At 46.9% G+C, this 24,985-nt stretch overlaps 1 protein-coding gene across 1 annotated transcript in view; it reads right to left on the bottom strand.

The window, feature by feature from the left end:
• The window catches only part of CHD2 (chromodomain helicase DNA binding protein 2), a 1,340,517-nt gene that overhangs the window by 273,643 nt on the left and 1,041,889 nt on the right, over positions 1 to 24,985 (bottom strand). The window contains exon 19 of the mRNA XM_086956769.1: positions 5,588 to 5,659. Coding sequence (XP_086812895.1) covers positions 5,588 to 5,659 — 72 coding nt within the window. The remainder of the gene's footprint in view (positions 1 to 5,587; positions 5,660 to 24,985) is intronic.

Raw genomic sequence — 24,985 nt, forward strand, 5'->3', positions numbered from 1 at the left:
GGTTGAAAATGCTGTCTTGGGCTTGGCATCCTCAGCTAACCTGATTTGCCAATACCCAGCTGTCAGGTCAAATGTACTTAAGTAGTTGGCAGAAGCCAATCTATCTATAAGTTCATCTGCCCTTGGTATTGGGTGGGCATCAGTCTTAGTGACTGCATTGAGGCCTCTGTAGTCTACGCAAAACCTCATCTCTTTCTTACCACCCTGGGTGTGAGGCTTTGGCACTAGAACTACTGACTAGCCCAAGGGTTATCTGAGGGCTCAATGACTCCCAGCTCCAACATTTTCTGCACTTCTGTTTTGATGCAGTCTCTAACATGATCAGGCTGCCTGTAGATTTTACTCTTGACTGGCAGGCTGTCACCAGTGTCAACCTCATGGGTACACCAATTGGTTTGACTGGGTGTCAGAGAGAACATATGTCTGAAGGATTGAAGAACTTGTTTACAATCCTCCTGTTGATGGTCAGAGAGGCTGCCACAAAAGACAACACCATCTACTGATCCATCATCAGGATTCTGAGTGAGCAGGTCTGGGAGAGGGTCACTCTCCTCCTCCTGTCCCTCATCTGTGGCCATGAACAAGCTCATGTCCTTCCTGTCAACATATGCTTTGAGCCTGTTCACATGGAGCACCCTGTGGGGGCTCCTGGGAGTTCCAAGGTCCACCAGGTAGGTGACCTCTCCCTTTTGCTCAAGGATTGTGTGGGGCCCAGACCATTTGTCTTTGAGTGCTGCTGGGGCCACTGGCTCCAACACCCACACCTTCTGTCCAGGCTTGTACACAGTCAGGACAGCCTTTTGGTCATGCCAAGCTTTTTGGAGTTCTTGGCTTGCCTCAAGGTTTTTAGAAGCCTTTTCCATATACTCAGCCATCCTGGAGCGGAGACCAAGTACCTAGTCCACTATGTTGGTTGCAGGCTTTTTGAGAGGTCTCTCCCATCCTTCCTTCACCAAACACAGGGGTCCTCTCACAGGATGCCCATACAGAAGTTCAAAAGGGCTGAAGCCAACCCCCTTCTGTGGGACCTCTCTGTAAGCAAACAAAAGGCAGGGTATCAGGACATCCCATCTACGCCTGAGCTTTTTAGGTAGTCCATGAATCATCCCTTTTAGGGTCCTGTTGAACCTTTCAACAAGCCCATTGCATTGTGGATGATAGGGTGTAGTGAACTTGTAGTTGACACCAAGCACTGAGCCACACACTTTCACAAGATCTGGTCAATATCTTCATCAGTTCTACCCCTTTCAAATGGTCGACCAGCACTTTTAAATATCTAGGGACACAAAAACCCCAATAATGGGCCGCACTAAACAGGTAAATTATGACAACCTTTTTAAATCCTTGAGTTCGGATAAACACATGGACAGTCTCTCCTGGCTGGGACACCTGGTCACCATAAAGACAATCACTCTCTCACAAATTCTCTCTATTTTCTCTGACCTGCAGTAATAACAAAAAGGCCTACCGTTTAATATTAAAGCGCTCTTGGATAATTTTATATGTGCGCAGATAAACACACATGTTAGCTTTGCTAACACTACAAACACCAAATAAAGAGAGAGGAAGGGAGAAACTGAATATCAAACAATATTATCATGCCTCCCAATTCAGATATAGTAGGTTGGATTCAATCTGAATCGGAATAACATTAGAGCTTTATGGACCAAACAGCAGTGGGGATCTACATAAGACAAGCTCCCTGAATTACTCAAAAAACATGCCCTGGGGGTTGTATTCCCCTCCATCAACAAGGGTAATAACGGAGGTCTGTGATTAATTGGCAGTGAGCGAAAAGCTTACTGTAGGAAACTGGGTTTTTGTTGCAGTAGATCCCCCCCCCCCCCCCCCCCCCCCATACACACTTTTTAGCTGGTATTTGATGCAGCTTTGATTGGAGTGTTCTTGGTTCCTGTTAACCAGGTCCCCAGTGCCAGTGATCTTTACCCAAAACATGGAAACTGGTCAATTGATCCCCAAATGACCAGACCGTTAGCACCTCTAAGTTCCTAGTAAGTGGTACGGCTGGTACTTGGGGCCTATGTGCTAAAGAGGGTCCCTATGGGCTGCAGCACATCTTGTGCCACACTGAGGCACCCAGTCCCAAACTCAAGCAGACTGCCACTGCAGGCTGCGTGACTAGATGCTTTAAAAAATTAAAACACTACATCGCACACATCCGGTCTGCCATGTACCCAACACTGCATGTAATATTTGTAAGTCATCCCTACATCCGGCCTTACAGGTCTAAGGCAGGGTGCACTGTATTACATGTGAGGACATATATGCATGAGCAGATATGTCCGTGTGCTGGCCAGTTCAATTTCTGACAGTACACATGAACAGGGAAGCCATCTTAAAGTATGTACAGGGCACTGGTCAAAAAGAGTTTCCCAGCTACATAATGGATTCACTGAAACCTAAGGTGTGTGGTATCAAACACGTCATATTAATACACACACACACTGATTCCAGTGATGGATTAATATCTGCACCCATAGGGCACGTTAGGGGTACCCCCTGAAAACCTCGGTCCTCTAGTGTATTGGCTGACTGGTCCTGTTTAGTCTGCCAACAAAGACGCATTTCTGACCACCTGGAGGTCACAGCCCACGCTTTCTTATGTGGGAAATAATTCCTGCTCTGGCAGGCAGTGTTATCACCTCCTCCAAGCACAATGACTACTGCTCAGCATATCAAGGCAGGAAGCTTTAAAGGCTTCCGCCGCATTTGATATGCGACCTTGACTTCCCTCAGACAGGGGAAATGCCTCCCCTGCCTAGGGAAAATAAGCTAGTCAGGAGGCGTGTTCACTCTCAGGCTTTTACCATCACTAAGGTCGGCTACATGAAGTAAACACAACTAGAAAAAGTCCACCATCTAGGTGGAAATAGGCCCTCTGGGTCATGGTTATGCCCACTTCCCACAGGAAGCGGTCATATAGAGTGTGTAGTCACCCTAAAGGTAGGCATCCCATTGGCTACTACCGGACACACCCTGTAACGCCCCTAAATAGAGTATGTAGGCAACACCCCTGATATGAGAACTGCGGATTCAATGGATACAAAGCAGGAGTGGACAACAAAGATTGCTGACCCAAGATCAGAGGAGCAACAACTGACTTGCCGTTAACGCTGCCAGCCTGCCTCGTGCACCCGATCCGCCTGGAAAAATCCACTCGCCCTACCACTGTGCAGATTCCAAGGAACACGTAGGGCTGCCAGTGCTTCGCGAATCGTCAGAGAACTCCCTTGGAATAGAGAAGCCACTACCCAACAGTCGCAGGCACCTAAGTAGCAAGATGCAGTTCACCCACCTGCCACTTACTGGCACTATTGAAGCAGCAGCCACTCAGGAAGAGGTCACCATGCTCCCACAAGTCAGATCCATCCTCCCTCCAAGTGGGGACACCAGGACCGACTGGAGCCAAAATGCACTAATATACAGGGTACCGGACCCCTTGCAGCAACAAAGGCTTGTTGTGTCCAAACTGGGCACCAATACCAAGGAAGACCGACCTGTACGTCAAGCGACTTCAGGGACAGTGAGACTCACATTGAGAGTGGCCCAGCTGTTTTGTTTGCTCCTTTTGTGCAGAACCAAGACAAAGAGTGAGTCTCCAACTGCCGCCACCCGGCACCTTAAAGTACCTCTGTACCCGCGCCCCACAGCCCGAATTGGAGGGAGGTGATGGTACCAACGGGGTCTTGAGACCCTCAAAGGCTGAGCTCATCCTTGGGTTAGCTAGACAGGACTCCCAGTCACTTTCTGTGGCCTCATTGTGCAGAAGCCCAGCGAGTGTCTCCTGCAGTATGGACCCGACACCTAAAGATACCACTGCACCAGAGTCCTACAGCCCGAGAAGTGGACCAATGGTGTCCCTACGCCCTGAGCAGCTCAAGGACTGAGCCCCCCACCCCACCTTGTGGGTTCACAAGGTGGGGTGGCCCCCCAGTCCAAGCTAGCAGCCTCTTTTCAACTGGGCCATTCACCACTGCAGTGAATGGGGCACCGAACGCTAAAATACATTCTCGGCACCAGGCCGCCCCAATGCCATCCGAGGCGACCTGTTGGTGTTGTTTTGGACCTTGCACCATACTCACCTTAAGTCCTGGCGAAGTGTCTCGTAAGTCACTGATAAGTACCAGAACGCAGATTATGTTTTACCCTCATATGATAACATCATCACTCCAGAAATTCCACTAAGTGTGAACTTTTGAAACCTGTAAAAATTCATAACTTGAGAAGTACTTGCCAGATTATGATGATCTTGGTATCTAAATTCATATAAAATCTGTTATTTTTATAACTTGGTTTTAGATTTCTTTATAGTGTGTGTCTGCCTTTATGAGTGCAATAAATGCTTAGCACTACCCTCTTGTAAGCCTAACTGCTTGCCCAAACTACCACAAGAGAGAGAATCTGGGTTATATTGTGTGCCTCTGAAACTAATTGGGGTTTGCCTAGACTGTTTACACAGTGTATCTAGTTTTGGTCCACTATATAAAGAGCCAGCTTCCTCAACCTACGACCTTCACACGCATTCTTGGAAACCTAGATTTTGATTCTTCATATAAAGGCACCAAGTTCGAAATCTGGAGACAAAAAATGTACAGAAGAACAGGAAATGCATCAAGTGGTACAGAGATCAAAACCTTATCGACATACGGTCTGACTTTTGCCTGCCAGAATACGGAAGGTTCCGAAAGAAATAGAACTGCGGCTACACAAGAAACACTATACAATATAGCAACTTACTGTTAATACATACCTCATAAAAAAGAGAATAGAATAAGACCTAATACTAGAGATGCTGGAGATGGTGAGAGTCACTTTGATCCACCTTCTTTGGTTCTGCCCCAAGTTGCAAATACTGGAAAGACATCTTAGACAGGATTAAGTATTCCAATTTGAAAACCGTAGGTTTCCAGCATATGTTCTATTGGGGGTGGTCAACACCCAAACTTATCGTTTGCCCTAAAGGAGGGGAAATATGATGTCCATTCTGCTGCACACAGAAAAACAAGCAATTACAGCCCTATGTGTGAAAAGCGGCCCAACAAATTTCAAAGATTGAAAAAGAACTGTAAAAAAATTCACAGGCATATTGGAATACTATGACTCACGGGGGTTTTTTTTTTCAGAGTTTAAAGAACTCACATGCCCCAGATATCTGTGTACATTGCAAATAATACACCCCCATAAGGAAACATCTTAGCAGACTTTAACCACTACAGGCTCAATAAAAGAGAAGATCAGCCAACTATTTTAAAAACAATTGGTGTCAGTGGTGGTGGAGGTTCTGAATAAAGACTCTGTTCATACCCTTGTTTGTATTTAGCCGTTCTCTGGGTTATAGGCTAACAAATCTCTTTCTATGCCTATTGATTGTTTTAAAACAACCACATTCAAAAGATAAACCATGCCAGGTAGTGAATGTAGACAAGTCTATTTGTCTTGTGCAGCTTTTAAATTAACACGTTTAAACCTAAACAGATTAGTGAAAATCAGGCCTACAACTGTAAGAAAACATTAACATGGTATACATTTAAAACTAACAGTGTTAGAGTGAAAATAAAACACATACCTCTGAGCCTTCAGCATTGAAATGATCAAGAGCCTGTTTTCGGATTTCTCCTTTTATCGAACCATCCAAGCGCTAAGAATCAACAAATCATCAGAGAATCAATATAGTAACAGTAGGAAGTACTGAAAGCTCTGACTACTCTCACGTCTGAAAGAAATCACTGAATAATTATAAATAACTCTGGATTAAAAATAACCTTCTCTTTGTAAATATTAGCCGTGCAGTCTGCCCTTGTGACTAGTGATATTATATTACAACTGCTGCAGTCATCTCAGCTCTTAGGAACCTATTAAGATTCAACATATAGTAAAAGTTATACTTCAAGTCACTCCTAATGTTTCAATGATATTCAGATTGTTTTTTAACACTTGAAAATAATCATTTTGCAGTGGCCTGCCAAGAATTATTATGCAGGGGCTTGCCTTTTTGAAAAGGTCTGCAAATCTAAGCATATTACCAATCTACTATAGTTCAATGGAACATTAGTTGCCCTAAAATACAGGTGAAATACCTTCATGAAAGGCCAGTCTGCAAACAAATCCTGCACAGCTCAGCAGTGAGATTTAAAATCAAACAAACCGTAGACGCAAGATTGGTTTCCATTTCTATTGGGTGAATCTCAAGGATTTACAGCCCTAGAGGGAGTGTATATAACAATGGTAGAGTATCCACTGCTAAAGGTACACCTGAAACAAAGTCATTGCCGTACCAAAACAAATGATGAACACTCAGACCAACCAATAAACTGACTTATTGCCTACAAGGGAAGTATCAATATCAGTTCATTAAGCACCTTACCCACCCATGAATGGTAGGGGGACCACCTGCATAATTATCGCTTGCTCTGTTTCACTGCACGTGATACATATGCACAACTACATTATCACAGAGACACGAGAAGTGCAACCCACTATAGATGCAGGGACACAAAATACTTCACAAATATACCAACTTCTCAACCCACACCTTTCGAATTAGATATAAAATAACATTAATATAAAATGCATGCATTCTATCCCTCATCTTTTTGCATCACTAAGTTTAATGCAGAGATCTCAGGATAAGAGCAACTAACGACTTCCCACAGGCCGCACAGCAACTAATCATTTCTCTAACTAAGCAGTAGCCTGCTGTTAGTCTCCTACGGCACGTTGACACCTGGTCGGGGTATGAAGCGCGTTATAAGTGAAAATATTGCAGTGCAAACTAGTTTATTTCCTCCAGACAAGCCCAATGGAAATTTTGAAAGTGAATAAGAGGTTAAAGCTAATTTTCTCAGTGTACTCTGTATTCCTTTGTGATAAAGGTTCCGGGTGGCATATATAAACTGTAATGGATGTGAAATTACTATGAGAATAAAATGATTGAATGCTTGGTTTTCTGTTACAGGTATACCACTTTGAGATCAAGGTCTCAAAGTTAAATAAGACGTTGTAGTTATTAAATTGTTGCTCATTAAGATGAAGTTCTCCACATGGCTGTGTGAAGCTGTGCTGCCCTAGTATAGCGCGTAACCTTTTACCTTTTGTAGACCCTCACTGAATGACTATTGATAGCTGGGGACCCTCTCCCCTAATAGATTTCTATGATTTGAACCTCTAAGCAATTTCCAAAACTGCAGAAATGAGTATATATCAAACAAATAAATAAATTGCCAAATACTTTTTTTAACTAAATACAAAAACATTTACAAAAAACAAAATTTTAAGGGGAAAGATGGAGTGTTTCAAATATTGGTTTTATTTCTAAAAGATAAAGTAATACGCTAGAATACATATTATGGCTCCTTTTCTTTGTGCATTCTAGTGCTCCAATTTAAGCCTCAAACCATCCATACTACTGCTTTTATTTTAATACCGTTATTGGTATTAAGAAGTCATATCACTTTTTAACAGTTGCAGGAGCCAATTCCCTCCCCTCCTTTATCTTCTATTGTTTCTCAAAAGAACAACAATATCCCTTTTAATACAATTCTACCAGTTTACTCTGTTCCTTATGTATCTGTCTACTACATCATATGCCATTATAACCAACAAAGCTCTCCTACTGCTCTCCCACCCATAACTCCTTCTGTGTCCTTATGTCAGTGTTGATCCTGTCCTATTAGACCTATATAGTAATTTGTCTCTTGCTTATCAATTTTCACCTCCTGCATCTAAACTGTCATGCATCACTGCAAGTCACATCTTTCCAATTGTCTCAGGTGTGCGTGTGTGTGTGTGGGGTAGGGGGCGCTTGCAAATCTGAGATCCTAGCCATCCATGCCCTAATATCGTCTTTGAGTTTGTCATCTTTCTGGTTCTGTTTCATTCAGACCGTTTCTGCTGTTGCCCATTCGCACATATCCTTTGTTCATTCCCTCAATTCTCAGAAGTGTAGGGCTCAACCATGCTATAGCAATCCTTCTTATTGCTAATGCACAAGTTACTACTTGTGTAACGATATATCTGTAAGAGACATTAGTTAGTGATAGATTCCTTACCTTAGAATATCCCCAGGCGTCAGACTGGATCCGGAAATTTTTGCGTAGCAATACCCCTGCGCGCTGGTAGGCGTCGTCTGCGGCTCCGCGTCCGTCGTCGGCGTCGTGAGCGCCGGGATGACGTCGTCGGAGTATATAGACGGCGCCCATGCGCGCTGACGTCAGTTCTGATAACACAGCTTTTCCGCGCCAGATACGCAGAGCCATGATAGAACTAACACTGGTGCCATGAAACTAGGGCCCTGAAAGGGGATGACCTTACCCTAAATATCGGTTCGCAGAACGGGGAGGACGGGAGGGCGGTAAGGAATCTATCACTAACTAATGTCTCTTACAGATATATCGTTACACAAGTAGTAACTTGTGCATCTGAAAGAGACACGTTAGTGATAGATTCCTTACCTTAGAATAGATACCCCAGCAATACCAACCCCGGTGGTGGGTCTGCGAACCAATATCACACCAGAAAGTCCTGGAGGACGGAACGGCCAAAGAAGCCATCCCTCCGGACTTGACTGTCCAGGCAGTAGTGTCTTGCGAACGTGTGCAGCGAGGCCCACGTGGCTGCCTGACAGATGTCCTGCATGGGGACACCGCGGCCCAGGGCAGTTGTCGTTGCCGTAGCCCGAGTGGAGTGAGCCCGCAATCCAGCCGGGGGCTCCTTCCTCGCCATGGAGTAGCATGCTTGGATGCACAAGATGATCCACCTGGAGATGGTCCTCTTGTGTACAGCCTTGCCCTTCTTCGCGCCCACGTAACCAACGAAGAGTTGGTCATCCACCCGGAATTGGCGAGTGCGGTCTAGGTAGTAGGAGAGCGCACGTTTTGGATCCAGACGGTGGAGCCTCTCCTCCTCTTTCGAGGGATGCGGAGGCGGAAAGAAGGTGGGCAAGGTGATGGACTGCCCGATGTGGAAGGCCGTGACAACCTTGGGCAGAAAGGAAGGTCGTGTACGCAACACCACCTTATCAGGGTGAACAGACAGGAAAGGTGGAGAAGAAGAAAGAGCCTGGAGCTCACTCACCCTCCTGGCAGAGGTGATGGCAACCAGGAAGGCCGTCTTCAGAGTAAGGAGACGAAGAGGGCAGTTATGAAGTGGCTCAAAGGGAGCACACATCAGATAGGTGAGAACCAGATTCAAGTCCCACTGGGGCATCACGAAGGGAACAGGAGGGAACATGTGCGTGATGCCCTTCAGAAATCTACTCACGATAGGGGACTTGAATAAAGAAGGCTGATCTGGTAGCCTCAAGAAGGCTGAAAGAGCAGAAAGGTACCCTTTAAGAGTGCCCAGAGCAGAGCCCTGCTGGGCAAGGGAAAGAAGAAAGAGCAGCACTTCCGAAAGGGGTGCAGAGAGGGGATCCACAGCCTTTGCTGCGCACCATGCCACAAATCTATTCCACCGGCAGGCGTATACCGACTTCGTGGAGGGACGCCTGGCTGCCAGAATGATGTCACAGACTTCGGGAGGCAAGTCGAATGGCCTCAACTGCCGCCGCTCAATCTCCAAGCTTGTAGGTGGAGACTGGACAGGTTCGGGTGCAGGACCGTCCCCTGCTGCTGCGACAGAAGGTCCTCCCGAAGAGGCAGACGAATCGGGGGATCGACTGACATGCTGAGTAGCTCGGGATACCAGTATCTTCGTGCCCAGTCCGGAGCCACAAGGACGACCTGGGCCCGGTCGCGCCTGATCTTCTTCAGCACTCTGGGCAGAAGTGGTATAGGCGGAAAGGCGTACAACAGACCGCAGCTCCACTCGCGACGAAAAGCGTCTCCGAGCGAGTGCCGCCTTGGAAACTCCAACACGCAGAACTGCTGACATTGCGCGTTCTCTTCTGTGGCGAATAGATCTAACCAAGGCTCTCCCCACTGTCGAAAGAGACCTTGCGCCACGTCCGAGTCCAGACGCCATTCGTGATCCATCATGCACCGGCGGCTGAGTTCGTCCGCCCTGGCATTCAGAGAGCCTGCCAGGTGTTGAACCACCAGGGTCACGCCCTGATGTTCCAGCCACTGCCAGAGGCGCAGAGCCTCCTGGCAAAGGGTCCACGACCCCACACCGCCCTGTTTGTTGCAGTACCACATGGCGGTGGTGTTGTCGGTGAACACTTGCACCACGCTCCCCCTGACAGAGGGGAGGAATGCCTTCAGTGCAAGACGAATCGCCCGCAGCTCCAGAAGGTTGATGTGGAGCCGGGACTCCGCCGGAGACCAGAGGCCTCTGATCTCCGCCTCTCCCATGTGGCCTCCCCAGCCCTGGAGGGACGCGTCCGTCACAACTACGTGCTCCGGCTGGGGTAGAGAGAGGGGTCTGCCACTGACCCAGTCGCGGTCCGTGAGCCACCACTGCAGTTGCTTCGCAGTGCCCTCCGAGATCAGGACATGATCGGACAGGTTGCCCTGATGCTGGGCCCACTGAAACTTCAGGTCCCACTGCAGAGCCCGCATCCGCCACCTGGCGTGACGCACCAGAAGGATGCAGGAGGCCATCAGTCCCAGAAGCCGCAGCGTCAACCTGACCGAGACCCGGGATAACGGCCTGAAGACAGGAATCAGAGCCTGAATATCCCGAACCCGCTGCTCGGGTGGGTAAACCCGAAACTGCGCCGAGTCGAGAACCGCTCCGATGAAAAGGAGCTTCTGAGAGGGACACAGGTGTGACTTCGGCACATTGATGGAAAACCCCAGCAAGTGCAGGAGGTCGGCCGTAGTCTGGAGGTGGGTGACGACTGTCTGGGGCGAGCCCGCCTTCAACAACCAGTCGTCGAGGTAGGGGAAGACTGACACCCCTTGCCTGCGCAGATGGGCTGCGACCACCGCCATCACCTTCGTGAACACCCGTGGGGCGCTGGTAAGGCCGAAGGGGAGCACGGTAAACTGAAAGTGCTCTAGGCCTACCGTGAACCGCAGGTAACGCCGGTGGGCCGGCAGGACGGGGATGTGGAAATAGGCGTCCTGCAAGTCCAACGCTACCATCCAGTCTCCTGGGTCCAGGGCAGCCAGGACCTGAGCCAAAGTGAGCATCTTGAACTTCTCCGTCCGGAGGAAGCCGTTGACGTTCCGCAGATCCAAGATAGGGCGTAGGCCCCCTTTGCCCTTCTTGGGTACCAGAAAGTAGTGGGAGTAACAGCCACGTCCTACTTCTGGCCCAGGAACGCGCTCGATGGCCCTCTTGGCCAAGAGGGCCGAAACTTCCTCTCGCAGAAGTCGCAAGTGATCCCCCGACACACGGTGGTATTGAGGTGGCATGGATGGAGGGGAAGACTCGAAGGGGAGGGAGAAACCCCTTCGGACAATTTGCAGCACCCACCTGTCCAAAGTGACTGTATGCCAGTGGGAGAGGTGATGGCGAACCCTGCCTCCCACAGGCGTCACATGGGCCTAAAAACTCGGACTAGGAAGGTTTTGAGGCAGGGGCTGCTGAGGGAGGTGTGGACTGGCCTCGCCGCTGACCCCGACCACCGCCGCGGCGGTTCCCACGTCCGCCACCGCGCTGCTGGATATTTTGCGGCGTGTGGCTGGCGGTCCGTGGTGGGGCGCCCCTTCCGTGGCCACGAAAGGAGCGAAAGGCACCCGATTGCTGGCGTGGGGCCGTAAGGCCCAAGGACTTGGCCGTGGCCCTGGAGTCCTTGAAACGTTCCAGCGCATGGTCTGCCTTGTCGCCGAAGAGGCGACGGCCATCAAACGGCATGTCCAGGAGGGTGGCCTGGACATCGGCCGAGAAGTTGGCGGACCTCAACCAGGCGTGGCGTCGAACCGCCACCGTCGTTGCCATCGCCCTGCCCAGTGAGTCCGTGGTATCCAGCCCACACCGGATAGAAAAACGTGCCGCATCCCGGCCGTCCGCAAGGGTTTGGCTGAGTTTAGCCCTGACCTCCTCAGGGCATTGTGGCAGCACCTCCGCAACCGTGTCCCACAGGGTGTGGGTGTAGCGGCCCAAGAGACAGTTGGTGTTCACTGACCGGAGCCCTAGGCTCACAGACGAGAAGACCTTCTTCCCGAACTGCTCATATCTCTTGGATTCCCTGTCGGGCGGGGCCGACGGGAATGCGGTCTGGGAGTTGGAGGCCTGGATGACCAGGCTCTCGGGGGTGGGGTGGGTGGACAAAAAGCAAGGGTCGCCCGGTGCCGGGCGGTAGCGTCTGGCCACGTTCCTGTCCACAGGGGGGCCTGTGGCGGGCTTGGACCAAGTGCCCAGAAGAACGTCACACAAGGCCTCGTTGAACGGCAGGAGGGGCTCCGCGGAGCCGGACTGCTGTTTGAGGACCTCAGTGAGGAGATTAGTCCTCACGGCCGCGACGGGGAGCTCAAGGTTTAGGGCCTTAGCTGCCTTCGTCAACACTACACTGTAAGCAGAACCCGCCTCCGAAGCCACAGTCGGGGGCGACGTAAATCCAGTGTCTGGCGAGGTGTCAATACCACTGGCCTCCCCAAGCTCATATGTCCAGTCCTGATGAGACTGGCAATCACGTGCCAGAGGGTCCTCGGACCCCTCCCATTGCTCCTCGTCACCCGGCTCCTGGAGACCAGGATTAACAGCCAGGGCCTCCTCGTGGAGATAGAACTCTCCGAAGGCCGACGGAATCGGCGCCCAGCGGCGCCCCTCCGACACCTGAGTAGGACCGTAGGAAGCATTGGGGTCGGCAACCACTTCGGCTGCCGGGGACGACACCTGAAGGGACGTCGCCGGCGAGGTCGTAGGGTCGACCGGCGAGGTCCCGGATCCGGAGCCGGATCCAGCGAGGTCGCGCGGCGCCGGGACCGAAGTCGCCAGCGGCGCCGGGGCCGAAGCACCCGACGTCGTCGGGGCCGAAGCGCCCGACCCGGAAGGACCTCCAGACGGAGCCGATCGGCCCGAAGGCGCCACGGGAACCGACTGAGGAGGGAGGGCCCTCATGGCCATGAGGTACCTCTCGACCTCCTCCTGCGACGCGCCGTGCCCAGGGACCCGAAGGTGTGGGGCAGGCGGCGACGCTTGCGACTCCCGCGGAGCCGCGTGGGCGGTGTCGCCCGAGTCCCCGGTCGCATCGTGCGAGCGACGGGGCGGGTCGGAGGATCGATGGTGTCGCTCCGACCTCTCATGCCTCTTACCTGAGGACTTGGAACCAGACGATCGGTGTCCACTCCCGGAACGTCGATGACTCCGACCTCGCGACCTGTCCCTCGACCTCCCGTGGGACCGGGACCGGGACCTGGAGCGGCGCGGGGCCGACTGCCTCAGCTCGAGACGCTTGCGGGACCGCTCCCGCCTAGCCTTCGACGTCAGGGCCCGGCAGTCGGAGCAGGTTCGATCGTCGTGGTCGAGGCCTAAGCACTTCAGGCACCGGCGATGGGGGTCCGTGACCGACATGAGTCGGCCGCACTTCGAGCAAGGCTTGAACCCGGGCATCCCTGGCACCGATAGTCGAGAATCGACTAACTAGAGGATCAAAAAGATCAAAAAAGTTTTCAGTCAAAAAGTGACTGGGGGTAGAGCTTCTTCCGGATCTGCGCTAGCTGGCGCGGAAAAAAGAAGAACTGACGTCAGCGCGCATGGGCGCCGTCTATATACTCCGACGACGTCATCCCGGCGCTCACGACGCCGACGACGGACGCGGAGCCGCAGACGACGCCTACCAGCGCGCAGGGGTATTGCTACGCAAAAATTTCCGGATCCAGTCTGACGCCTGGGGATATTCTAAGGTAAGGAATCTATCACTAACGTGTCTCTTTCAGATATTAACCCCAAGAGTATGAACTTTCTACTTAGTGTCTTGTTTTTTGGAATGGGTAGCAATCCCAATAGTACTATGCGTATTTCCCTGGCCACCTCCCACCCTGTGGAATCTTTGAATTTTTTTTAAATGTCGATCCTATATGGAGTCAAAACTGGGGACGTTCACACCATATGCAGAAACTCTGTCTCAGCTTCTTTACAACGGGGGCACTCACTGGAGCGGTCGGAGTATATTTTGCTTAGTGTTTTGGGGGTGAGGTAAGCCTGATGAACAACATTACATTGGATCAGCTTAAATCGTGTATTCAAACTCACTCTTCTGATCCCCTGATGAACTCCTGTTCAATCAGGGGATTTCCCAACGCATCATCCCGTCTTGCCTGTACAGAGAGTGTCCCCCTGGTTGGTTGCCTCAGATCGCTCGATATGAGTGGGACATCCAATGCCCTCCCTGGGCCATATAGAGCATTACCTGCAGCACTTTAATTGCAGGAGGTTCCTCGGGGAACGATGGCCATATCTCTCGAGCTACCCGAAGGAAGATGTTAACTACTACAGTATGCAACTTTTCTTGGCATGTAGAGCTGTAGAGCCACATGCTATGCATAGCTCGCCATCTAGTAGATTGTATCTAAGTAAGATATTACTGCAACAGGTACAGGTATCCGGGGAGGTGGGTGGGCGCATGTGACTCTACAGCTCTATATGCCAAGAACAGATGCATACTGTGGTAAGTAGCATTTTCCGTTCGAGGCATGTGAGCTGTAGATCACATGCTATGCATAGACTATATCAAAATTCCCAAAGCGGTGGCTAACCTGTAGCTGTTGCAGCTGTCTAAAATAGTGTACATAAAACTGCTTGGCCCATACTAGCTTGTTGTCTAGCTAACACATCTACACAACAGTGTTTGTGAATGTGTGTGGTGTAAACCATGTTGCAGCTTAGCAAATGTCATCTATGGGTATGTTTCCCAAAAATGCTATAGAGGCCCCTAATTAGCGAGTTGAGCGCGCTCTAGGGGGAATCGTCAATGTGCATTTGCTTTAATGTAACATGTTTGAATGCACTTGACTATCCACCGTGCAATACCTGATTTTGATATAGGATTGCCTTTATGTGGTGGAGCAAAAGCAACAAAGAGTTGCTTGGTCTTACGGAAAGGTTGTGTCCTTTCAATGTAGTACAGTAATGCTCTTTTCACATCTAGGGTGTGAAGAGCGCATTCTGCCACGGAATCTGGTTGAGGGAAGAACACGGGCAACTCAACAGATTGGTTAATATGAAAGGCAGAAATTACTTTAGGTCAGAATGTTGAGTTAGTCCTAAGAACCACTTCATTTTAGTGTATTTATAAAAATGTTTCTTCTATGGTTAGGGCCTGAAGCTCACCCACTCTCCTCAGAGATGTGATGGCTATGAGAAAAGCTACCTTCCAAGTGAGAAATTGTCACTCACAGCTGTGCAATGGCTCAAAAGGTGGACCCATGAGTCTGGTAAGAACGATGTTGAGGTTCCACACTGGACACAGCATATCCGTTGCGAGTGTCAGCCAAAGGTCCAACAAGCATTCTTCTCTGCAAAACAGGCATCGAAAAGCAGGTAAGATGCAGTACATCCAGACTGGTCTAAACAATAGGAACCAAGAGGCGCTCAGTTCCCGTAGGCGAGGTGTGCCCAGATGTTGTACCATGAGTTCACGGTATTTCCGCTACAGGAGAGCTTTTGCCATCTCGTTGGTGATTGGGCCCTCCATTGCGTAGCATATATATTACTATCAGGATTCCAGCTATTGAGAGCAGGATCAGAGGTAGAGCTCCAAAAATGCTTCCAAATACGGCGTGTATAAAATTTGGGATAAAACTGAGGATCGTCTCTGAACGGCGCTTAGATAGGTATACAACACCATGCATATCAGACATGTTAAAGATATGGCCTACCATTTCTATGAAATGAAAGGGGCAGTTTGTATGTGTAAGTGCCTGTATCTCTGTCGAGGTCCTTGCAACTTGACGATCAAAGGTCTCTCGAGCGGAGGTTAAGGGTACCATTTGCTGTAAAAGCAAGGCTTTCAATCTGCTCAAAGTATCAAATGAAACCTTCAACGAAGGCCATAACAGCGCCTCCCTCACTGTACTTGTCATATAGCAAGTAACCCTGGAGTTCACAGTGACCAGATAGGCAATGCCTGGAAGCATACCACAGCAACCTTGATCGATCAGCATCAAGTAACTCCCATTTGAGAGCAGCTCAAATACAGGTGTAATCACAGCAGCTGGAGTACCTTTCATGTGGCAAGACAAATTCGCTACCGAACCATTACATGCTCCGTGCAATTAAATGTCCTGGCACATGAGAGAACTGCTTAAAGCGTTCTTGCAGTTCGTACTACTTAGAAACTGTTCTCGATCCCCACTCCGGCATCAAAATCTATATGGTAATTCCCAGAATTCCTTAATGTATTCCTTACCCATTTTTTCATATTTGTCTGCCTGCTTTTGCTCAAGGCAATATTGAAACTGAAAAGTATTGACCGGTAGAGTTATGTGGCCATGGATTAACCATTCAGTAGACGGTGATTCCGCCACTGTAAATGGTAATCTATTCAGTTTTTCAATGCGCAGCATTTTATCTTTAGCTCCCCTTTGTGCCATTTCTACCTGTTTATCTGTTAGATTATATTCAGAAAACAAAGACGTTCTGTTGAAGAAACGCCAAGGCACATATCCTGCCCGTAAAGATTGCAGCGTCCAGCTCAATAACATATTAGAACATAGTTGAGATTGCCAGTGTTAAAATATGGCCAAATCTTGTTCCAGTAGGTCTATTGCAGAAGACACAATGTTGCCTAAAGAATATATACTGGAGGACAAAGTTGTTAACCGATTGTCTACCACAGCGAAGGATTTTTCTACGTTAATATGGTCCATTTCACATATTCTCTCTGCGGCCTCTTGTTGGGATATTTTCCATATTTCATTACATGCAGCATAAATACCAGCATATATGAAACATTTGACGGGGTTTCCTGGGACCTAATAAAAAAATCCCTAAGATACATGTCTTGTGAGAGTAAAGGTAAGTGTTTTCACGTGAGTGTTGAGGTTTCTAACCAATCAAGGCACAACTTCCCAACACTGTAGGATGTCACTACCCCTGGGTGTTCTCTCTGTAGATAACGTGGGTCTGGCCTGTGGATAGCGAACCCTTTGGTGATACCCAAGAATCTTTTATGACATATATTCATGTCTAAGGGTCAAACCACCCATTCTTTCCAATTATGGTCTGATCTAGTGTACTGTAAAATGTCATCTACTATCCCCCCTTCCTCTGAAGTTAAATTTTGCTATCCCTCCATCTGTGATGGTATTGGAAACTGAGGTGTGTTCAAGTCCTTGTTCTTGGCTAGTCGAGACAGGATGTCTGTTGCACAGTATCATTTAGAAATATTATCTGCTGTGGAATGAGCCATGCTCTAAATACCGCTTCTGTTCCCTGGACTTGCCAGTTCCTAGATCCCCAGACCGATTTTAAGTCTATTGTGTCCTTCCATAGGTCAAAACCCTGTTGAGACAAATGGGCAATAAAGGAAGCAGAGTAATTATGTTTGGCGTTTGTCAACATAATTTTCAGTGCTGATGTTGGTGTAACCTTCTAATAATATGAGGTTGGGTCAGTGGGGTTAAACCCTGAAAAATATGAACATTTCTGTGGAAATGTTTGCGAACTACTTTTTGGTGGTGTAGGGCAATGTCCCCGTTGGTGGTATTCAAGAACATTTCTAGGTGTTATAGATTTATGCAAGAAATGATGACCAAAATGTTGGTAACAGTACAAAAGTCTGAAGTACCTTCTAACATTTCAGTGTTCTGACATGCGGCAGTTTTATCTAATCAGACAACATGTTATTAACAGGGTCAGTGTCCCAATCATCGGAAAATGTACTGGAGGTAATGATCTCAATTAATGAAATTTTAAATACATGAGAAATTTTTAAAAGTTCTGTAGGGCCGGATATGTCAAAATCAACCTTGTCCCACATTATACCATCCGGTATAGGAACTGTTGTGATGTTCATTGATGACAAGTCTCTTTGTTCACAATGTGATGACTGATGTGGCTTCAGGATTAAGTTGATCTTTTGGGCTGTAGAGCTTTGCTGAAGGTATCCTCCATTAATAAGCATGCTAAAAATTATAACTAAGCCTAGCCAGAAAAGAAAAAAACTGTATCCTGGTAATTACCCAGAGTTTTACCCAAGGCGAAACCAGGTTTGTCTTTTGGATAAAGTGCAAAAAGTTATTTATCTGTTGCTTGTGTGATTGTTGGGCAGGCGTCTTTTCTGGTTCAATTGAATCCAAAGAAAACATATCAAAGTTTATGAAGTAGCCAGAAGCAGTTCGATCAATTGTTGGAATTGCATCAGGATTTGTTGAAATCGCATTTTTCTCTCGTCGAGGTATGTTGACGTAGATGTCTGTATTTGGTCTAATTGCAACCTGGTTATTATTTTGAGTTCCATTTTATAGTTGGACTGCTGCATAGTCCTTCATTCTGTACAGGAGGCTCTTCAAATGTGATGAGTCTTTCTGTTTGAACTTCTTGGATTGTAGCTAGAGGAGGGAGTCTGCTACTGTGGAGTCCATCAGGCCTACTGCTTAGTATCGGCCACATAGTGTGGTTTGATTAAGTCGATTGAGACAAATCTTTTCTCCAAGAGACGGCAAAAGTACAGTCCTTTTTCCTTGAGTTGGTAGGGCAGCTACAGGTTTTCTGTAGGATGGTCCAAATTCTATTTTGTCCGCTATTTTCGGTCTGACCAGATCCCCGACTTTGGGATCCAGACACGTCTTGCAGTGACTGTCTTGACTTCCCCAGTGGGGGTCTGTTTTTTTGTGGACGTTACTTTGTTGTGTACTGGATTCATTTAGATTCAGTAAAACAGCCAAATTATCATGGATATCAAATGATTTCTCATTCGCTACTGAGCCTTCACAATCAAGATCAGGAACCCACATTCTCTTCCCAAATAGGACCTCGTATAGAGTGCCACCACCTAGAGAACTTCTTGGCTGAATGTTGAGGGTTCTCTGTGCCCCATATGAGATTGACCCAACTACCGACCTTGCCTTATACCCTAGCTGTTAAAGATTGCTTGAAGTCTCGGTTTTTCCTCTCCACAACCGAATTTCCCTCAGGATGGTACGGAGAAGAGTACCACAATGCTACACCCATACTTTCCATGGCCTCTTTGTAAGCCTGAGAGCTTAACGCCGGGCCACGGTCAGAATGTAACGTGCCAACTGCGTATGTCCCTATAAAGACTCACAAATATTTGGTAATAGTTTGAGCGTCAGTCGAGCGCTGAGGCCAGACCCATAGGAATCTTGAGCAGGAATCCACTGCCACCAAGATATACTTGTAAGCCCCATCAGATTGTAAGGGGCCACAGTGGTCCAAATACAAACATGTAAGAGGTTTGTCTGAGTTTAATAATGGTGTCTGTGGCGGGCATGTTTTAATGTATTCTTTCATCTGCTGACAGATGACAGACATAGTCTTTAGTTTGCTTTGTTAGACCTGGCAACCAATAGCACTGTTTCAATAACGAAATAGCTGCTGTAACGCCTGTGTGCGCAGAGCCCAAACCCTTGAGTGCTGTAACAATCAAAACTTGTCTACGATTCATGTTTGGAATTACTCTATCCATCACTCCAGGAATCTGAGCATATGGAATGTTGCTTGCATCTAACTTGTAGGAGTACTTGAGTGGAAATTTCTTTGGTACTGCTGTGCTGCCTTTGCACGAAGCAATGACAGCAACCATAATCTCATTGTCTATCCTCGTTTTTGAACGAGTGATTGCAGCTACGGAAGCCGTGCGTACAGCCCTCTTCATCAGCCAATTAATTCCCTTCAACGTGAACGTTTATCACATGAGCCCTTGGTATTTTGTTTTTCAATTCTACTACCTGTTCCCATAGCATTTTATGCTTAATTGTGCCATCTTTTGCATCTTTGAACCCGTTTTGTTTTCCATGGTATAAGTATTCATTATATGACTGCACACAGTAAAAAGAATCGCACACAATTAGTGTGGGAAATTTGTGATCCGAATTTACAAGTGCCAGTATTAATGCTTTTAACTGTGCCGTACAGTCTCCTAAAGATTGCGTCTTGGTGCAACTTGGATGGAACTTCCAATTCCGCATGCAACCTTTAACGACAGCACATTCTGCACTGTATTGTTGCTTATTCCCTATGGCCAGTTGAGCAGATCCGTCATTGTAATTGATATATTCATACTGCTCGAGAGGCAAGATTTAATTTGGTAGAGGATATTCAAGTTCGTATTGCAGGAATGCTTGTGTTTTTAGACTTGGATCAAATCTGTATTCAATGTCCATTGCAGTAAGAGAATTAGCTCATTGTAACCATCTCGGATGTAAGGCTTTTGCGCTTGGAATGCTAGCCTTTGTAGGAGCTTCTAAAGCCGGTACCGGGGTTACGACAATTATGTGTTTCCCCTAAGCCAGTGCTCTTTCTTTCGCCTCAGCGATTTGAACTGCTGTCAGGATTTTCTCTGTTGAAGTGAAACGCATTTCTGCGTTTGTGAACAGGTGTGATTTGTATGCGATTGGTACTGTTTCGCCTTCATTTAAGGTTAAGTAGGTGTACCCGCATTGACCCGCTATTACACAGATCATCAAGTGGTGTACATTTACCGGTGTTTGTAAGTGTTTGGAATCTATTATGTATTCCTGTAGTGAACGTAGGATATTTGTGTGCTCCTGTGTCCAATGTCTAACCGAAAAGTCAGGCTTTACTAAATCGTAGAAAGGTTTTACTCTTTCTGCTCCAAAATGTATGTTCTGCCAACATTTAGGAATCCCAGTATTGATTTTAGATTCTTTAATGCTTTTGGAGGTTGAAGCAGCACACACTTTTCTAAAAAGTAAGCTGCTAGACTTTTCCCTTGACAGCTCATATCCCAAATACAGAACACTGAGATGGGCGATTTTTGATTTTTTAAAGTTAAATTTGTAGCCCTCAAAGGCAAATCCCATAATAATTTTGCTCACCCTGGTCAAGCGCCTCTATAAGTCATCGTCCGTCAGATAAATATCATCCACATAGGACAATGCTTCTTCATCAAATTTCTGTAGTAATTGCTGAAAATACCCCGGGCTGTTCTTATACCCCTGGGGGAGATGACAAAATTGTCGCTGAGAATACAGTTAAATACCTGCTTTCAGGCGCCATATTTTGGCAGAAAAATCCATTTGAGATATCAAGTGGAGTTTTGTATTTTTCCGCACAATGTTATTCATCAATGCGGCACTGTGTGTGTTTTGGACAGCAAATGTCTTAGTGCAAGTGTTTAAATGCCTGTAATCTAAAACGAGACGATATGTATTGTCCGGTTTTGATACGGGGTACAAAGGATTATTCATCGGTGAGGTGCATGTTTCAAATACACCTTGATATTCAAGTTGATCTAAGATCTCTCTGAACTGTTTTTTAGCTTCTTGCTTTATAGGATATTGCCTCTAAGCATTTGGTGAAACTTTTAACGGGATCACGTGGTGGGTTGAATTCTCATCTCATCCGGCATGATTTTTGTATAATGCTGGAACTTGGGCTACTGCCCACTTCTGCGCATATGTGTGTTTAAGATGAATGGGGACGAGGTCGGAGAAGGATGGGAAAATTTATATTTTCTCCTCTCAGGCAACCAATAACGAATGCTGGCGGGCAATCTTGTTCAGCTAACAGGATGTCATAACCAGATGATAGGTTATTCCAGAAGACACCTTTTATTTTTCTGGGCTTGTCCCCATCCATCCGGAGCGTTATTTCAAGTAACTTATGTGGGACGCTCAACTTTTTATCTGGGGTTTCCACCGTGATGTAATCATTCAAGTCCACTGTCACCAGAAATTCCTACAGGTTCTGGCGAACAATTGCTACTTCTGCTGCACTGTCTAGCATCGTCTGAGCCCATTCCCCATTCAGAAGTTGTGTCCTCAGAATTCTGGACATGTCTGATTTTCAGGCCTGCAACTTTCTTCTTTTTAAACTGAGGTTTTGATTTTGGCTTTTCTTCTTTTTTGGTATAGTCTTGAGTGTGCTGCTTGTCTCTGGACTTTGTTCGCTCTTCTTTGTGTTCTGTGAGTTTTTTGTAGAGTCCTGGAAGGAACAAGAGGAATGCGTATCAGGAGCCTGATAACTGTCAGGTTTCCTAATGTCATCCCTATTCCTAAGGTTGTACCTCTTTTCAGAGTGCTCCTGTGGAGGAGATCTACCTTGGGGTTGAGATCTTTTTACTGTGCAGTTTTGTTGTTTTTTATCATTCCACTTCTTTTTAGAAGAAGAAAAAGGTGTCTGCTTAGAAGTGTCCTTTTCAGGACTGCCCATCAGTTGAGGTTTTGAAGCTTTCCCACCCAAACTCTCTCTGCCCAATTCTGCATACGCAGTTTCAATTATTTTGGGTAGTTTGTGTGGTTGATCTAATAGACTGAACTCCCTTAGGCATTGGCGGATTGCCACTGAAGCTACTTCCCCGTTAATATTAGCTAGTTTTATGGCCGATACCTGGTCATAGTTATTTAGTAACTTCATCCTTAAGTTCAAAGCAGGCTCTGCTCCGTACTTCTTCTGTATTTGTCTTAATACATCGGGTATCATCGCTTATGAAGGAATACAGTGAGTCCTGGTATAAATGGCAGCAAAGACTGTACCGCCAAGTGGTACAATCCTCTAATTGTGGTATTATCCGTTTGGGCAAGCAGATTGTTAGCATTCTGTGTTTTTCAAATGGGGTAGTATTCGGGAATACTGCCTCTGTGTTATTTTCTGAGCTACCTAGAATGGCATTTGTTCGTGTTTCATGGGCATTTTGCCCATTACTGCGTGTTTTGTTTGTGGAGTTATTTTAGTTGCTGTACTCTGAGACTGAGTTCCATTTATTGCAACTGCTGCTGGTTGGACTGTGAAAGTCCGCATGACGAATTGTGTAATGTTTCTGTAGATTTTAAGGAATTCTCTGTGTTGAATGAGTAAGTCTGGCTGTGGCATTGTTTCAATGTCCGGATGAGATGTGTAGCCTGCTAATATCGGCCATGTTGCTCCTGGTCTCCCTAACGGACCGAGCCTTACTCCACCTCTTTTGTGGGGTAGGGCGCCTTTAAACCAGTATAAGTGTTTCTGGTACGTGAGTGGAACTTCTATGTCCTTGAACGGACAATATTCCAATGGTGCATCTACATCTGTATAGTAGTGAAATGTCTGTGTTCGTGCTTCTGGGAATGTAACCCACAAATAGAATACCTCTGTTTTGTTTGATTCGTATGCCTCAATCACAAAAGCAGGTAGAACATTTTCTAATAGTTTTAGGGTGACTGTACGTCTGTATTTAGGTCAGATTAGAATTCCATCCACCTCTTGATCTTCTGTTGAGAGGTGTCCAATAAGGAGTTATTTTTGCCCTCTGTCATTTTGTAACCGAGAAGGATTTTGTTCAAGGGAACTAAGATCAGGTTTTATTGTACAATTTTTAGGAACACTGCATCCTGTCAAGCTTGATTAACAAGCAGCCAATAAATATGATATTTCGCCTACTCAGCAGTTTGAGCCAACCTACTCCAGACGTCTCTGGCGTTATGTGAGTAGGGGTCTCTGAGAATAAGCACGACTGAACTACTCAGATTCTACTGTTAAATAAGTACCCACCCAACATTGGTGGCACCATGTAGTGTAGGTCCTGTATTACCCATATAGGACCTGCGTGTTTGGATAACAAACTGTTGGATAGACTGCAGACTAACTATGAGCTCCCCATACCGCGTATGTTAGCCTGTTTGCATTAGCTCGCTCACAGTGCCACTATAATCTCCTCTTATCAAGGAGAGAATAGTTTCTGGCAACCTTAGAACATGACAACCCTGATCCCCTAGGATAGTGGCAACAATGTACTACCTTTCGCTCAGTTACTCGTGCCCACTTACTTCGTCTCAGAGAGTTACACAGAAGAAACAGTTGGGCGTGTTACAATAACTATTTATTGCACAGTTGTTCTTCTAGTGTAAAATATATGTGCTGCGACAACCGTGAGACAGTAACAGAGATATATGATCAGCAGTATAAGGAATATAAAAGGATAGTACACTTAAACCATTTTGAAATAGTCAGGAACACATACATGGATATAAATTGCATGATAAAAGAAAGCGTACACACTCCTACGATGCTTATCTAGATGTACCTGAGTGTACCTATTTATTTATTTATTTATTTATTTTATAGCATTTGTAAGGCGCACAGCTACCCACAAAGGGTTTCCCGGCGCCAGACCCGCAAGACACACAATACCATTTGGAGAGAGAACAGTCAAAGCAATTATTTGTTAAACAGCCACGTTTTTATGCTCTTTCTAAAATTCACATAGCTTTCCTCCTTGCGTATGTGAATAGGCAGTGAGTTCCACAGTGTTGGCCCTAGGTAGGAAAAAGATCTCCCGCCTATTCTGGCTCGTTTGAACCTAGGTACCACAAAGTTCGCAGCTGTGCCTGAGCGCAGACTGCGATTTGGGAGGTAGGGTTTAGCAAGGGCCTGTAGATATTTGGGGGCAGTGCCAGCTTTGATTTTAAATAGGTAGCTCAGGGCCTTGAAACGAATACGATTTTCGACCTTAAGCCAATGCAGATCCCTGAGATGTTTGATGATCCTAGCAGATCTAGGGATTTTGCAGAGCAGTCTTGCCGCAGCGTTCTGCACTAGTTGCAGACGCTTTATCACTGCCTTGTTTGAGCCCAGGTATAAGATGTTACCGTAATCAAGCCGAGATGTCACTAAGGCGTTGATCACGGTCTTCTGGGTGGTAGGTGGCAACATCCAGATGATTTTGCGTAACCATTTAAGAATGGTAAAACATATACCTGCCACTTTGTTTGCTTGCTGGGTCATGGATAGACTGTCATCAATGATGACCCCAAGGTTTCTAACCTGAGAGGCTGGAGGTGGAAGTTTACCTAATGACGATGGCCAATGGGAATCATTCCAGAGATCTTTACTATTCCCTAACAGGAGGACCTCTGTTTTATCTCCATTTAGTTTGAGTTGGTTGTCTGACATCCAACTAAATATTTCTTGGAGGCCTACTTTTAGTGCAGATGGGGTAGACACGTCAGATTTGGAAAGT

This window comes from Lissotriton vulgaris, chromosome 2_1 (assembly GCF_964263255.1).
Source record: "Lissotriton vulgaris chromosome 2_1, aLisVul1.2, whole genome shotgun sequence".
In the NCBI taxonomy this organism is placed as follows: domain Eukaryota; kingdom Metazoa; phylum Chordata; class Amphibia; order Caudata; family Salamandridae; genus Lissotriton; species Lissotriton vulgaris.